General features: G+C 48.2%; 1 protein-coding gene across 1 annotated transcript; it reads right to left on the minus strand.

Annotated features, from left to right (window-relative positions):
- Window positions 1-2,543: 2,543 nt before the first annotated feature.
- On the minus strand, window positions 2,544-17,319 carry EMC8 (ER membrane protein complex subunit 8). The gene is made up of 5 exons (XM_021705683.1): window positions 16,840-17,319; window positions 8,753-8,829; window positions 4,310-4,379; window positions 3,539-3,633; window positions 2,544-3,009 (listed from the first exon to the last, which is right to left on the minus strand). The coding sequence occupies exons 1-5, from the start codon at window positions 17,068-17,070 to the stop codon at window positions 2,850-2,852; spliced, it is 633 nt and encodes a 210-aa protein (XP_021561358.1). The 5' UTR covers window positions 17,071-17,319; the 3' UTR covers window positions 2,544-2,849.
- Between the last annotated feature and the right edge of the window lie 3 nt (window positions 17,320-17,322).

The raw sequence follows: 17,322 nt of genomic DNA on the forward strand, positions 1-17,322 counted from the left end.
TGTATTCTAAAGAAAAATCTTCAGATCACAGCAAGGAAATGTCTACCCCAAGATGTTAATCCTTAAAAAAAAAAAAAAAAAAGGATCCTTGGAAGAACAGCAATTTATTCTAAGAAATGGCAAAGCTGATCAGATTTTGCATCCCATTCAAAGGTATCTCAGGCATTTTAAGAATAAGTCAAAATTATGATAAAAATATTCAAGTTATCCCCTGGATTCTGAAGCACAAGGATGTGAAGTCAGATTACTACATTGCCTACCTGAGAGTTGGCAGGGGGAACACAAACCAACATTTTCTGCCAGGCCTTCTCCTGAATTGGAGAAGGAAAAGCCAATGTTTAAGAGGCACTGAGTTGATGAAAAGCCTCAAGGAATGTCAGTTAGTAAAATGGAAGTCTACCTTTAGACTCCGCTGTCTTCACTAAAATGGCTAAACATGCCTGCAGGGTCCAGAGATTGATGCTGGTGGCTATTTTTCTTGCATCTACCTACCATGATGTCATGAAGTAGCTACTGGGGTCAGACAGTACCAAAAAGGGGCAGTTTCAGAAGCAAGTATTTTTCTTTCATAACTAGGAATCACTATACACGGGAACAATAGGTTGGCCAAGTGTATCCGAGAAATAAGCTGTTCAACCAAAACTAATTACACAAGGACTTTTTACACCAAGGTGGCCTGAAAATACCGTATCCCCAGAAAACGGACTTGAAGATTTAAATTGCTCAAGGTTTCTAAGTTGTTTTCTATTCTAAATCAACCTAATTTAATTAGAATTAGCAAGGCCGATTTCCCCCTAGCGAGCATGCTGCTTTTGTTATGTGGGAAGTTCCTGAAGACCTTCCACATTCAGTGTACTCAGTTCTTAAAGGCGACCATGATTAGAAATGGAAATGACATTTTTATCCGTTAATAATTTACCTGTCCTGCTCATTTCTTACTGGATGGGTGCCACGGAAGAGACAAGGTCCACCAGAATGATTTTGAGCACTCGGCTGGCTCTGAGGGGCACCTCTACACACACCCCTTGCCCTCCGTTCCCTTGGATTCAAGTGAGAAAGAACTATTTAGGAACATTTTGATGGACAAAGAATTTTTCAGTATACAAATATACTTTGTGTCAGTTCGTTTAAGTCTTCTCTAGAAAAAGGCAGAGTATGAATATGAATGTGCAGCTACCTGGCAGGTTCTTACTTTCATCCCTGGGAGGGAAACGGGGATCTGGTTCTCAGGGCCCCCGAGACTGCACAGCGAGGCCTGGAGGCAAGAGGCAGGGGAACCGAGCACAGGCTTCTGCTGTTTTTACAAGGATGTAGGAGCTGGCATCTGCATTTTGGAAATCTCTTTTTGTTTTTTTAAAGATACATTCTTCTTTTCGGAATATTTAACATGAGTCCTTCCGCAAACCTAAGCCTGACTCAGCCATGGAGAGGGAGCCTGGTTCTAGGCCGAAATCTGAACTGGACGGTTGCACTACATTCCTGGGAAGCTGATGCGAAAAACAAGTACGAGAATTCCAGATAGAGGTGAAAATGAGGGAAAACAGGAGGTGGTCTTTAAAACGTCTCCAAAACTAGGCTTAGCCACACCTTCGTTCCAAATAGCTTGGCCAGTTCCCCTTGACCTTGAGCTGCAGGTAGCACGTGCCCATTTTAATCCCAGGAAAAGAGCCTTTTTTTGTGTGTGGTAAATGCTGGAGGTGATCCTTCTCCCTTTCTGAAACACACACAAGCCCAGTCGGGACGAGACTGCTCATTGCATTCCATCTGTGACGGGTCGGGCGTCTGAGGCGAGAGAAGTGAGGAAAACGGAGCACGCCGACCCGTCACCCCCTCCATCCGTGTCCTCACACCAAGTAACACCAGCTTCAAAAATTAAGGGGAAGACATGTTTGAAGAAAGGGCAGCGAAAATGACTCATCTAGGAAAGAAAACAATGCAGCAGAACCACAGAGTCTCCCCGTCATCTCCTAGGTCTGACCCAGTGTTCCAACTATACAAAGAGTGCTCTGTAAAACCTGGGGAGTCTAAGTTTTATTTGGCTTTTGTTGCTTCAAATACAAAAGAAACAATTATTTTGAGTACACAGAGTAGAACCATTTAAGATAATCATGGAAGTGAGTTAGGGGTTGGGACTGATTTTTGCCTTTTAAAGATCATCTGAACGCAGCTCCATTTTCCCTGTTTTGATTCCGCAGGTTTGCGAGCTTTCTGGTTGATTGAGAAGCATTACACTGTGCTCCCATCCAAGTTCCCATTACCGGCGGCGGCGTCTGTTTTCACCCTTAACGATGACGGTTTCTCAGGCAACAGTGGCATTATTCCCACTGTGCAGTCGCGGCGGCTACGTGAGCCCGACCAGCGGGGCAGCGCTCCTCACAGCCGCAACCTCCCACTGCGAACAGCGGCACGCCGCGCGCCGGATCCCGGACCACACGAACCCCAACAGGATGAAAACTCACAAACACCCACGCGAGTATAAGATCTGGGCTTTTTTCTTTTAAAGGTAATTCATAAGCCTTAAAAGGTATTCTCTCCAGATTATAAAAGGTTAGTTAAAACTGTTTAATAGGAACAATCTCAGACAAGCAGAAACAGCTTTGATTTGGAGGATTAGGGCAACATATAACTGGGAAGGACTCCACGGGACGGTCAGGTGGGACAGTGTGCACCTCTTCTAGAGACTCTGAATTAGAAAGATGGTGAGGGACACTCTGCCCTATCAGGGCACAACCACCTCTGCTAACTGTCCGCTTCCCACACAGGCTACGAGAGATCTTATTTACATTTAAAAATAGCTTTCTTCTTCAGTGTAGTGGAAACGCCCAGAGACCAGTCACTAAAACCCCTCCCTAGCACAGATGCAGAACAGCTTTATTGATCTCTGGGTTTGTCCAGTCATTCCGAATGTCATCCAGGTGGTTATCAAAATCCACAAGTGTTTCGTAGGACCGGCTGTCCAGGAGTGACGCTGAGATCCTCTGGGCCTCTGGCCAGTCTTCACAGTAATCACTATGAGGTGAAACAGGAGAGATGAGCCTCTCAGCGGAAAACAGGTGGCTTTCCAACAGAGGAAACAGAAAACCAGCCACACACACAGTGGTATAAAGGAAAACAATCGTGAATGCTAGCAGACACTCAAGTTTCAAACACACAGAGATGTGCATGAAGAATATGTAGCATGGTTAAGAACTGAAAGAGAAAAAAAAAAAAAAAAAAGAACTGAAAGAGAACCCCCCCAAATGAAGATATGAAGAAGCTGGAGCAGGATGGTGGATGCTTTCTGAGTGATTATTAATGACCAAAGCAAACGCCCGAGAGCAGCGCCCTGGGGCAGGGGGCAGACGACCCAGGAGTAACACTCAGGCTCTCTCAGGAGCCAGGAAGCATGCATGATTTCTGTATGAGGTTTGTACACTGCCCTGGAGAATATGCTAACTTAAAAACAGAAGGCTGGGGCCAGCCTCCCAGTGGGCGCTGGGTGCCCAGGAACAGCCCCCAGCGTAGTACACACAGGTCATCGCGAGCACGCAGCACTCACTAGTGTGGGTCCCTGCACCGCCATCGGTTTTCATGGTGTTCGTACACATGGATCGTAGGCACCACGCAGTCCATCGTAAACTTAGTGTTGTCTACCTGCGCACAAGACAAAGGATGCACTCGTGAACAGAGCTAACAAAGAGCCGGCAGCCGGCACGTTTCTGGAAGTCCTCAGGCACCTCCCCGTGGTGCAGACACTGAAAATCCAACGCATGCAATCACACCTCAAGTGTGGTCTAAGGTTAACTGTGTGTTATGCAGAATAAATGCTAAGTACTCCACAAAAGCAGAGCTTCTGAATATTACTTTTTCCCTCCCTGTTAGAATTCTGTCTGAACTGAGCCTGTGTAACAAGGCTTTTGATGTTTGCTACTGTCTACCTGACTTCTTCCTTCCCTGTGGGCTGTTGGCTAATTCAGTGGCTCTCACACTTAAGCGTGTGTCAGAATCATCTGGAAGCTTATTAAAGCAGCCTGCTGAGACCCGAGAATCTGCACTTCTGACAAGTTCCCAAGTGGTGCTGGCACAGAACCCCACTTTGAGAACCGCTGAGCGGGAGCCCCCCCACCGCCGCCGTGGGGACGTGGAGCGTGCTATGGCATCCACACTGCGCCTGCGATTCAGCAGCTCTGAGGCTGCAGCCAGGAGGACACCACAGAGGGCAGTACCGGCCTGCTGGAGCGTCTGCACAGACCACTCATGGGACAGAGCTCCATGTTAGCCAGAGGATGCTCGGCAACAGAAAACACGACAGCACCCAAGAGGGACTCACCATGATGAGAGCCGTATCGCTGAAGCCCTCGGCGATTCTGGAGGCCACCTTTTCTGCGACCTGGTTTGGACTGCAAAAGACGCGGCAGTGAGTCGACTGCGAACCAGCTTCGGCCGTCCCGCATGGTGTCCGTACGGCAGGGCTAACAAGCACCACCACAAAGGGCGGCACCAATCACCTGCGTGCTCCTCCCGCCTGTTAGAACGGCCCTGGGTCACCGCAGGGGCCGCGAGGACCTGTGCCAAGGATAGGGAATGCCATAAGGGCAGCGGGGAGCACGGTGCAAAGCAGGTCAGTGCGTTCGGGAAGAGGCACCTTCTAAACTGAAAGGCTCCCTGGAACCCCATGGAGAGCACCCCTTGAGGCCACAGATCCCGCTGCACGCTCCCACCCACTGAGCTCTGGGCTAGACGCCTCTTGGGCCACCCACTCCATCGCACACTTGCAAAGGGACTCCGTCCACCTCTTAGCTGCTGGCAATTGAGCCATTTGACTTTTAATTTTGAAAATCCCTAGGCCATTCCAAATCTTCTCCATGCTTGTCAGCCTTCAATCTCAGGCTCTGGCCCCTCCCAACCTTGATAAATGATGACTTGCTACCTCAAGTCCATTAAGGCGAACTAGAGAGGCTCCCACATCGTCCCTATGCCACCCCCTGGCTATTTTCCCATCCTATCTCAGGCACAGAGAGGTCTCCTTGCATCCACAGGCCCCTCCGTGCACACCTCCTTCTCGGGGGCCTCCTGTATGTTCTCTCCTCCCAGTGGCCCCTGCTCTGGTGCCAAATCTGAGCCAGTCTTTCCCTTCTTAGGAAAAAAATTTAACTGGTTCCCTCTAGCCCCTGTCTAACCTCTCTCCTTTCAACCACGTTTCTTAAAACTTTAATCCATCTTAATCTTTAATAAGCTGACAGTCCTGTCCCTTGGTGACCACTGTGCAATCTGGCGCCTGTCCCTTACCTAACCTTCGAGGGTCTGCACCCTGGAGGCCTGCCACGCACCCCCACCCTCCCTGGCCACCCCGCTGCAGTCTCCTGCGTCCGGGCTGCCAGCCTGCTCTAGTTCTCTGATTTGCTCCTCTTCTTTGGTCCCTCACAGGTGCTGCAGATGGGCTCCCTGCTTCCGCCTCCTCAGTTCACCCTGCCATCCGCTGTGTTTAGGCGATCACTCCACACCTGGGTTTCCAAAATTGCTTTCTAACCAGTCTCAATTTCCAGGCTCTTCTTATTTCGTGTATCCTGAAAACTCTCTTCAAATCAATTTTCCTGAAATGAAACTTCCATCCTGTTCCCTGCTGCTCACCACTGTTCTCAGCCTGGGCGATCCAGGCCCTTCTCCTTGTGGACCTAGCTACTGTTCCTACTCACGGAAGCAGTCTTTTGTGCGTCTTTAATTTCAGTGGAACGGTCTACAGACTGTCTCCCTCACATGCTCCTCCCCCTCACTCACACTGTCCCGTTTGGGATACCCTTCTACATTGGTATCTGCTTCCGGAATCACTTCTCATCTTCAAGGCCCGGAAAACACCGTCCTCTATGGGAGGTCTTGCTAAACTGCCTCAGAGGGGGTCCATTTGTCCCGTCTCTACACCCTGTTTATTTCTAAAGTGACTTAACACCTAATACTTAGCATGCAGCTGTCTTTCTGTGCATCTTATCTTCCTAGCACAATGAGAGTCTGAGCTTTTTGAAGTAAGGACTGAGCCAAGTATATTTTAACAGCCATAAAAACACATTGATAATTGTGGGTTTACTGAAGGAAACACACTATACAATTATGTTGTGACTGAGCTGAAAAAAAAAGGCAGATTAATAATGTTTTATGAAAATGAATTATTTTATCTAATTATTCTATTTTCAAGTTCAAAATTGAGAATTTATAGTGATGTGCTGATTGCAAGTCTGCAGGATTAGGAAAAATGAAACAACAAAGCAGTTTCAAAGAGAAAGGGCCCCAGGGGTTCCTGTCCCCCAGGCCACCATGAAAGCTCTGTAAGGGACGGCAGAGTTACATTGTGTAACTGCAGGCGTGCAGGTCCTACGGCTCAGATGGCGAATGGTAAGGAGCGGGACTGGAACCACGGACGCCTGCGTGTTCATCCATGAAATGTGAATGACACACACTGACATCCCTAGCTCACTCACACCTTAGGTGCAAAGAGAAAAGAAGCCAGCATTTGGATAAAGTATCTGCCATAAAGAAACTCACGAAATTATCATCCTAACATTGAAGATGATCATGGTAGCTAGTGACTTTTTAAAAAAAAATATTTATTTGAGTGAGAGCGAGAGCACGAGCGGGGTGAGGGGCAGAAGCAGACTCCCTACTGAGCAGGGAGCCCGATGCGGGGCTCGATCCCAGGACCCCGGGATCATGACCTGAGCTGAAGGCAGACACCCAACCATCTGAGCCACCCAGGCGCCCTTTACATTTTTTTTTTCTTTTAAAGATTTTATTTATTTATTTGACAGAGAGACAGCAAGAGAGGGAACACAAGCAGGGGAGTGGAAGAGGGAGAAGCAGGCTCCCGCTGAGCAGGGAGCCTGATATGGGGCTTGATCCCAGGACCCTGAGATTATGACCTGAGCAGAAGGTAGACGCTTAAAACGACTGAGCCACCCAGGCGCCCCTACATTTCTTTTTATAACATAAAATACTCAGTGACTTTTTTTATTTAAACTGTTTCCTATGCTGTACTTTTCATCTCTGTGACTTTTATATTATACCTCTTAATCACCCTTCACCTTTCCCCCCCACCCCCACCCACCTCCCCTCTGGCGACCACCAGTTTGTTCTCTGTAGTTAAGAGCCTTTTTAATTTATTTAGGTCTATTTCAAATATTTTTACTTTTAAGTAATCTCTACACCCAACGTGGGGCCTGAACTTACAACCGCACGTTACACAGACTGAGCCAGCCAGGCACCCCAAGAATTGGTTTGTTTTTTAGATTCCACATATAAATGAAACCATATGGTATTATCCTTCTCTTGTCTGACTTACTTCACTTAGCTTAATGCCCTGTAGGTCCAACCATGTTGTCAAAAACGGCAAGATCGCCTGTTTCACGGCGAGCATTAGTCTATGTATATATACACCACGTCTCCCATGTCCATTCATCCACAGCCGGACACTGGGGCTACTCCCATGTCTTGGCTGTTATAAATAATGCTACGACAACCATAGGGGTACATATATCTTTTCTTTTTCTTTTTTTCTAATTTTTTTTTTTTTTAATTTATTTATTTGACAGAGAGAGACACAGCGAAAGAGGGAACACAAGCAGGGGGAGAGGGAGAGGGAGAAGCAGGCTTCCAGCCGAGGAGGGAGCCCGATGCGGGACTTGATCCCAGGACCCTGGGATCATGACCTGAGCCGAAGGCAGATGCTTAACGACTGAGCCACCCAGGCGCCCCCATATATCTTTTCTAATTAGTGTTTTCATTCTCATTTTCTTTGAAAATGGAATTAGTGGATCATATGGTATTTTTATTTTTAACTTTTTGGGGAACCTCCATACTGCTTTCCACACAGGTTGCACCAATTTGCACTCCTACAGTGCAGAGGATTCTTCTTTCTCCATGTCCTCACCCATGCTTGGTATTTCTTGTGTTTTTGATTCTAGCCATTGGTGTGAGGTGACATATTGCAGTTTTGATAGGTATTTCCCTGATGATCAGTGGTGCTGAGCATCCTCCCTCGGGTCTGCTGTGCCATCTGTGTGTCTTCTTTGCAAAAACGTCTATTTAGGTCCTCTGTCCATTTTTTATTGTTTGCTTTTTTGGGGTGTTGAGTTGTATAAGTTCTTCATATATTTTGGATACTGACCCCTTATGGGATATATCATTTGCACACATCTTCTCCCACTCACTAGCCTGCCTTTTTGTTTTGATGATGGTTTCCTTTGCCATGCAAAAGCTTTTTATTTATTTATTTAAAGATTTTATTTATTTATTTTGAGAGACAGAGAGAGAGAGAACACAAGCAGGGGGAGTGGGAAGAGAAACAGGCTTCCTGCTGAGCAGAGAGCCCGACGTGGGGCTCAATCTCAGGACCCTGGGATCACGACCTGAGCCGAAGGCAGACGCTTAACGACTGAGCCACCCAGGCACCCCCAAAGAGAAACAGTATTCTTTCCTAATGCTCTGCCCTACGCCATTCCTAGCTGGGACAGAAATCGGAGGCCTCTACCTGTTGCTTTCATTGTATGAACTCCCTTCAAGCAAAATAAAGAAGATCTAAAACACAATCCCAAATTAATTTAAGTGCTGGGATTTCTGTTGTTTGGAATCACCCACACCACAGTTCCCCTCAAACACCACAAACAAGCATAAAAGGCGAGGAGGGGTTTTGTTCTCACAGAGACGACAGAAGTCAAAAGGCACATCAGAGATGGTCTGTCCCATGATCAATCTTTCAGACAACAGGGTTTTTGCACGGACATACCTAGCATCCTTGACTCGTTCATTAGCTTGATAATAACCGGCAATCACATAGCTATTATCTTTGCACCATGAATCAATCTGAAAGAGAAACAGAAATTGGGAAGAAAAGATGAATGATTTTCCCTTAAATGTCACCTCTCAATAAACACAGGAGACCCTGTCCCCCCACATGCTGGGATAAGACACAGTATAATCCCTGAATCCTCTTCCCCAGGAGAAAGGTCACACCAGCTTGCTGTCCACGGTCTGTGGGAGGCCACAGGAAACACAGGAGAGCGTGGCCTCACCCTCACTGAGGGGCCCCAGTGCCCCCACACATTGTACAGGCGCAGTACTGTGGGGAGCCTGGAGCAGAACCAGAATGGGGACCTCGGTCTCTTGAAACCAAGTCTTTTTACATTATATTTAAATTTCTGTATTCCTAGCAACAAACCATGAGAAACACTTCATGCCGGTGTATGGGGTAAACAGGCACATGGGTGTGTACACACACGTGCACACACACGCTCTCTCCCACTCAATTCCCTCTCAAAATTTTTGTCTGTTTTATAATGCCACTCTTCCTGCATCAGATTTAGCTTCCTGCAGGTCTAATGCCATTATTAAAAACAACAAAAGGTCATCCTGTTTTGCCAAAATGGAGTTTTAATAATATACTGCAATAAATTCTATTCTCAGTCTGGAGAAGAGGAAATAAAATTGATCCTCGTTTTTCATAGCAAATTAACTAGTTAAAAATACTCTTTTCTTTTTAAAAAAACATAGCTGTATTGCTTTTTTCTTGAATTCTGGTTTAGGGCTCAGGCAGTTTCCCCGATGACTAAAAGCAGACTTCACAAGAGGGTTACAGTCCAAGGTTCCCTGGCTTGCACAAGGATTAGAATAATAATTCTGGCCTCCTAACTAAGAGCTCACAAATTACCATATTGGGTCAAAACCAAGGCTCACTGAACCAATTAGATGTTTTGGTCATCCACCCAAAAGATTAGGGCTATGTCTCCAAAATATTTACAATGGCTCTTTTCACTGTAACTTTGCTACAAATTACTCCCAAATCACTTACATTTTGCTTCCATCACCTCTTAAACGAATGGGTTCCAGAAACTTTCTGCTGCTGCTTACAGTGGCAATTTCTTTCCTTTTCCTCTAAACCTGTTTCTTTGTAGTACCAAAGGGCATGGCCTAGCTCTACAATCTGGCATCTGCCCCATTCCCTGACCTCAAACCCACAGATCAGCCTCCCTTTCAGCGCAGCCTTCTCAGCCTTTGCTTGTACTCAAAGACCAGCCTCTTGAGTGTGTCCTCACTGACCACTTGGGCGTCCCTCTCTTGGCTCTCTGGTGAGGCTTATCCTTTTATCCAGAGTCAAAACTGAAGATAAGTCTAAAAATGGGTCAGCATAAGGGCGCCTGGGTGGCTCAGTCCGTTAAGTGTGTCTGCCTTCAGTTCAGGTCCTGATTTCAGGGTCCTGGTATTGAGCTCCGCATGGGGCTCTCTGCTCAGCCGGGAGCCTGCTTCCTCCTCTGTGCTCTCTCTCTCTCTCAAATAAGCAAATTTTTTTTTTAAAGATTTTTTAAATTTATTTATTTGAGAGAGAGAATGAGAGAGAGAGAGCACATGAGGGGGGGAGGGTCAGAGGGAGAAGCAGACCCCCTGCTGAGCAAGGAGCCCAATATGGGACTCGATCCCGGGACTCCAGGATCATGACCTGAGCCGAAGGCAGTCGCTTAACCAACTGAGCCACCCAGGCGCCCTCAAATAAACAAATTCTTTAAAATAAATAAATAAGGGCGCCTGGGTGGCTCAGTTGGTAAAGCGACTGCCTTCGGCTCAGGTCATGATCCCAGGGTCCTGGGATCGAGTCCCACATCGGGCTTCCCCTGCTCTGCGGGGAGCCTGCTTCTCCCTCTGCCTCTGCCTGCCACTCCCCTGCTTGTGCTCTCTCTCTCTCTCTCTCTCTGTCAAATAAATAAATAAAAATCTTAAAAAAAAAATAATAAAATAAAATAAAATAAAATAAAATAAAAAAATAAATATGAGTCAGCAGGGCTGATTCCTTCTGGAAGCTCTTAGGGGAAAATCTGTTGTCTCGTCCACCATCTAGAGGTCACCCACATTCCTTGACTGGTGGCCACATCATTCTGACCTCTACTTCTGTTGTTACATCTTCTCTCTCTGACCCGGCCTTGCCTATCTCCTTCTAAGAACCCTTGTGATTACAGGGGCTCATCAGATAATCCAGGTTCATCTCCCCGCCTCAAGATCCTTACCTTAATCTCATCTGCCAAGTCCCTTTGCCAAGTAAGGTCACATAGTCATGGGTTCTGAGCATTGGGCTGCGGACGTTGTTGGGGGACCATTTTTGGCTGACTGCAGCTACATTTAATATAAGGATTATTACTTGATGCTGCTGCTGTTCTGACCACTCCAGGAGCTGTCTTTAGTGAGCACTCCAAGCTCTCCTAGATCCCTTCCTGGGTTGGAGGCAACAGTTCAAGACTTGTCCCCCAGCAGATGCACATGGTGTCACCCTGCATCTGTGCTCAGGGAGCACAGAAAGTACCTGACGTGAAGGTGATTCTTGTGACAAACATAAGGGCCTAACCAATTCCAGCAGAAAAACAGTGTCACGACCTTGAACTTCTAGTAGAACTCTCTGAAGAGACTGCCCCCAAAGCAAACCAGGTCATAACAGCTCTGGCTTGGTTTTAAAACTTTTGAATGATTCAAACAAGGAAAACCAAGTTAACTGTAAGGATGCTTATTTTTCTTTTTTTTTAAGATTTATTTGAGAGAGAAAGAGAGAGAGAGAGCGCGCAAGTGGTGTGTGAGCAGTGGGAGGGGCAGAGGGAGAGAATCCCCAAGCAGACTCCCCAATGAGCACGGAACTGTGGGGCTTGATCCCACAACCCGTGAGATCATGACCTGGGCCGAAACCAAGAGTCAGACATTCAACTGACTGAGCCACCCAGGTGCCCTTGTAAGGATGCTTATGATCGGCAGGTACAGCCTGTCCACAGCTGTCCAAATAAACATACAACTTAAAAATGGAAAACACAAAAGGGTGGATGTAGAACTGACTAAGGGCTCCCACCAGGCACCAGAGCCCGCAGAGATCGGGTGAACAAGTTTTTAGTAAAATGGAAGCATTTTCTTTGACGGTTTCAAAAATGGAGCCAGACCTCATTGGGTGCGAGTGACCAGGAGTGTGGTCCAAGTCGGTGAGCAGAGAGTGAGAAGAGAGAGCGGGGGAGGCAAGGATGGGGTGGGCAGGTCTTGAGGGGCTTCAGAATCCTGGAGAAAGCCCAAATGGCTCATTAATGAAAAGCTTTAGTGGATTTAAGAGGCAGCTTGCTCAGTTAAGTCAATTTGTGCTCAAGTGGGACAGGTCAAGGCAAAAGAACTGAGCAGCTGTCTGACCTCTGTTCTCTGCAAATCCATTTTCCATCTTCCCTGCTCTCCTGCCACACATCCTGTGAACAATCCAAGTGAAGACCACAGTTCAGGACAGCACTCTGAAACCTGATGTCAACTTAGTACAACGGACTCTGCATACAGAGTCCAAATTTCACACGTGCTTCGTGATTTATTCCACCTTTCAGAGGGGAAGGAGGACACTTTTACCGTGCATAAGCCCGTCACCCTCTGTCCAATGCCTTTCTGGCTCGTTCCATCTCAGACACACAGGAGAACCACTAAAGGCACCAGGCCCTACCTGTTCATTCCCAGTTCAGCTCTGCACAAAGAAACCAGCTTCTCCCCACAAACTTGCCAGCATTTGCATGTGTGACACTATACGTTTTCCAAAGCACTGTTACCTACCTCCTGTGACTACGCCATCACCACAAAGCCGGTAAGAGAGACCTGATAAGAGCCATTCTGAGGAGGGCATCACTCCCACACTTGCCACTTAAAAGCTGAGGGTGTCTGTAAGCCTTGCTGTCTGCAGCAACAAGCAGGCCATGGGAGCCTGAGAGGGCTTGCTAGATTCACTGAGAAGAAAAGCTCCTTCTCAAGTGGGATGCTGGTTTTTCTATGGAACGGGAAGGAGCTGGAGCCATGAAAGTAAATGGGGGTAAATGGGATGGGGAGAGGGTGAAATTCAGTGGGGAGAACCGAAAAGAGGACCGGAGCAGCTGTCTCCCTCTTCCAGGCTAGCACGTCAATGTTCTGGAGATAACACGGGGGCAGAATAAGTAGGGGGCTTAGGAAAGAGCTAGAGGACAGTAGCCCATGCAAATGAGCACAGAGAAGGCACACATGGAGGCAGCAGAAAGAATTCTGGGCCGAAATCAAGGTGATGAGACCAACCGGCAACTAAGAAAGTCATCTCAGCAGAATGTAATCAAAAGCTGCTCCACAGAACCAGGAAATCAACGAGGGAAAAAGGACAAAAAGGGATTACAGAAACAGCAGATCTATGCTAATTTTCCTGCTAACATTTTATGGGTTTTTGCTATTAGAAATAATTCCGTCACTACCTACGTCACTACCTACGGTTATTAGGATAAATAACAGGCATAAGTACTTAAAAAACAAAACAAAACAAAAAGCACCCAGAAATGCAAGGATTTTTTTTTAAATGGAAAATTATAATGAAGAGCTTTTCAAAGGAATCTGGTGCTGCCCTTTGATGGACTGCGTATCAAGCCAGTCTTTCCCACTTACTAAAAATAACTACAATATGAAACTCCCTGAATAGAAAAAAGCCACGAGAATAAAGCCTCATTTATATAGTTTCATGGATTTAGAAGCCTTAGTAAAATCACATCTACCATAGCTGATATTTTGATAAACTATGGCCGATATGCTGAGACCATTGCCTTCAGGTTATAAAGTTGCTAAGTCAAAAGCTGAATGGCACAAACATAAATACCTTAAATGTAATAAAAAATTTTCAGATGCGGGCGCCTGGGTGGCTCAGTAGGTTAAGTATCCGACTCTTCATCCCAGCTCAGGTCTTGATCTCAGGGTTGTGAGTTCAAGCCCTGAGTTGGGCTCCACGCTGGGCGTGGAGCCTACTTTAAAAAAAAAAAAAAAAAGTTGCACAGAGTCTAGTTTAGACTTAATTTTGCAGGATGGGAGCCTCAAACACTGATGGGCATGTCTGGGGAAGTGCTGCAAGCTGAGAGTGAGGGCAGAGTGCAGTGATACAGGGGAGCAAGACCAAAACAGGGCCTCATGCAGTGCCCCTCTCCCTCTTAACAGGCTGATGGCAGTGGGCCATTTTAAGAGTCAAGGTCTCTTCTGGGCATCTTCCCTCCCTAGTAAGTGGTTTGGGAGGCAGCTCTGCTCCAGCGCAGTTGTTTATAGTTCTTATGTTTAATTCCCTCAAGTATTGCATTTATATCTTATAATAGTAACGTTAACACTTTAATTCTGTAAAGATTACTTAAGAATGAGAAGTGCTAATAATACTTCGACAATTCCAACTGAAGTTCAAGTTTGTCTTTAAGATGCTTAGATATTTCTGATAGAATTTTAAATGGATTTAACGCAACACATCTCTCCCCTCTGGCTATTCCTCAGCTAGCCCGCCCGACTCTCTTCTTCATCCACCCCATAGAAGCAACAGTTCTCAGGCCTCTGTCCATAGCTCCCTCTTCATCCCACATGCTGCCCTGCCAATATGGCCTGCTCTCACAGCTTCAACAGTCATTGAGAAGCTACCGGTTCTCAATCTACGTCTCCAGTCCATCCATCTTCTCAACTCCAGACCCACTTTTCTCTTTTTTTTTTTTTTTAAAGATTTTATTTATTTATTTGACAGAGAGAGACACAGCGTGAGAGGGAACACAAGCGGGGGAGTGGGAGAGGGAGAAGCAGGCTTCCCGCCGAGCAGGGAGCCCGATGTGAGGCTCGATCCCAGGACCCTGGGATCATGACCTGAGCCGAAGGCAGACGCTCAACAACTGAGCCACCCAGGTGCCCCCAGACCCACTTTTCAACGTTCAACACTAGTTCATCTTCATTTTCCCTCAATAAATGGTACCACTGTCGTCCAATGCATAAATCAGACACCGAGGTGTCTCCCTTGTTTCCTTCTCCCTCTCTCCACATATGATTAATCACTGAATCTTGTGGATTCTTCCTCCTGGTTATGTCTCTCCTCTGCATCCACACTGCACTCAGTGTAGGCCACCTCTCTGCCTCTGGTCTTGTATGCACTGTCTCCTTGCTGCAGGCTGGGGCGATCACTGAGACACAAATCCAACTGTGCGACTCTCCTCCAGTGGCTTCCCTCTGTCCTCATGATGGTGCCCCAACTTCTTTGTGTGATCTGCAAGTTGCTGTATGATGAAATCTGTCCACTGATCACCTCTCTACCCCTGGTCCCTTTACACTCTAGCCCCCCCCCCCCCCCATTTCCTTCTGGTCTTTGCACACACTGGTCCCTTTGCCTTGAATGCTCCCCCTTCACCTCCCCCCTACCCACCCCCCACGCCCCCCATTACTATGGCTGGCCCACTGTGTCACTCCTTGCATGCCCACTTCTCCAGGCTGCCTGCCCTCCCCCACCCTGGAAGCCTGGGTTAGCTATGGACCTCTCACCATTTTGCTTAAGCCCACATATAGCATTTATTCTTTGGTATTGTACTTTCTGCTTCCTGCAAGTTCAAGTGCTAAGCAGGTGTTGTGATCCACAGCCAAGCCGTCCCCCAGCACAGACCTGGCACACTGTTGGAAAACTGAAAAATCCTGCATTAATGCTCCTGGTAAATCTAGTTCCCTGCAAGTGATTGCACTTCACATATCCAATCACCCTGCAATTCCCCTGAGAACAGAATAATTAAGGCAGAAGGATGAAAAGACTTGCATTAAAACATACACATGCACACCCCAGTGATGATTTGGTACTGACAGCACATTTCTTCAAGAGCTAAAATGACTGATTTTCTAAATATCTACATCCTACCCATGTCCTCTCCAGAGATGATATGATGAAAATCATAAAATGGCTCAGTTTAACAGGCACTCAAAGATGTGCCCAGTAACCTTAGGGCAGGACCGTTTGCTCAGGGGTACCTCCTGCTTACATGGGCGTCATAATTAGGTGAATTGTGAAACGGGTTCATTTTGCTTGGTGTGAAATATAGACAAAGGATCTCTACCTACACCTCAAACTTACTACTTTTTCTATGAACTAAGTAACTTTTTTTAGTATTATACTTAAGTGAAAAGTGAACAGTATCTCAACTCAGGTACTGAGACAGCTCTGAGATTACAGGTTATGTTCCCCTGAGGCTTTAACAACTCGGTGGAACTTACAAGTGGTCTTTTTTCCTCCACTGATCAACACCCAGAAGCCACTGCCTAGAGCTCAGTCACCAGCCAGCGGATCTGTACGCTAAAGCTCTCCCCTGCCGCGCTGCAATAAAGCAGCAGTGCCAGTGGCCACCTCAGAGCGTGGCTACAAGGTCTTTCTAATGTCACAGGGAGTCCTTCGAGTCTGAAACCCTGGGTGCATGCTAGGGGGAGCCTGGCTGGCTCAGTCAGTGGAGCGCGCGACTCTTGATCTCGAGGTGCTGAGTTCGAGCCGCACGACGGGCAGAGAGCTTACTTAAATATGGGGCGCAGTGTAGCTAAGACATTAGTGGGGACGGGGCCATTCTCCTTCCGCAGCGCTCACGCACATTCACGGGGACGAGCGCCCGCCAAGTCAACGCTACCCTCCTCAACGTGTCTCGACTCTGGGGCTGCGGAGTACTAAGGTCCCCAGAACCACAGCGTCTACACTCGCGGCAGACAAGGTACGTGCTCGGTGACGGTGCGCGGGAACCAAGCTCCAGCGTCTAAGTCCCAACACATCCAGATCCCCGACAGAAACGCTGCGGAGCCACGGCCCCCGTTAGCGGCGGCTTGTTTCTAAAAAGCCTACGGGTTTGAGGAAGCGAACGTGACTCGCCACCTAACGCGTCCCTAAGAGCACCCGCCACGGCTGCTGCACCCCGTGCGCCCGCGGGGTACCAGGTCCCTCGTCACGGCGACCGCGGGGTGGGGGGGGCGCGTCCAGCTGGGACCGCCCGGAAGCCGATTTCCTCACCCGCAGACTCCGAGGGGAGGGGAGGCCGTCCTTCCCGCGCTTACCAGGGTAAGGGCCACCTCCAGCATGGGGGCGAGGGCCAGGGTGCCGTGGAAAAGGGGGATACAGTCCACGAAGAGGGTGTGGTGGGCGCCCGGGCCGCCCAGGGGCAGGTGCTCCTTGCGCGGCTTCTGCTTCTCGGCCACCAGCAGTCCGTTGACGGCGCAGTGGGGGTACTTGGCGCCGTGCAGCACCATCTTGCAGTAAGCCTGGGTGGTCAGCTTCACCCCGGGCATGCTGAGCCCCGCAGGGCCCCGGAGGCCCTGGCGCCGGCTGAGGCCTGGATCCCCGCCCGGCCGCGCGGCGCCTCAGCGGAGAAGCGGGACGAGGCGACGGCTGCCCGGCGCGGCCCTGCGGCCGGTGGAGGCCCACACAGGCCCGGCCCAGCTACGGGCTGGGCTCCTCGCACACCGACTCCCGCTTGGGAGAAGCCGACTCGCCCGCCTCACTCTCCACTCGCGCCTCTGGCCGTGCGCCGCCGTAAAGCG

This window comes from Neomonachus schauinslandi, chromosome 16 (genome assembly GCF_002201575.2).
Source record: "Neomonachus schauinslandi chromosome 16, ASM220157v2, whole genome shotgun sequence".
In the NCBI taxonomy this organism is placed as follows: Eukaryota; Metazoa; Chordata; class Mammalia; order Carnivora; family Phocidae; genus Neomonachus; species Neomonachus schauinslandi.

Bases quoted from the DNA above. Each gene is read 5' to 3' on its own strand.
- EMC8 (XM_021705683.1), bottom strand. From the start codon at position 17,070: ATGCCCGGGGTGAAGCTGACCACCCAGGCTTACTGCAAGATGGTGCTG. The intron at 4,380-8,752 runs GTATGTCCGTGC...CGTCTTTTGCAG, and splicing joins GAACGAGTCAAGGATGCTAG to TCCAAACCAGGTCGCAGAAA. The intron at 3,010-3,538 runs GTGAGTGCTGCG...TTCACCTCATAG, and splicing joins CGGTGCAGGGACCCACACTA to TGATTACTGTGAAGACTGGC.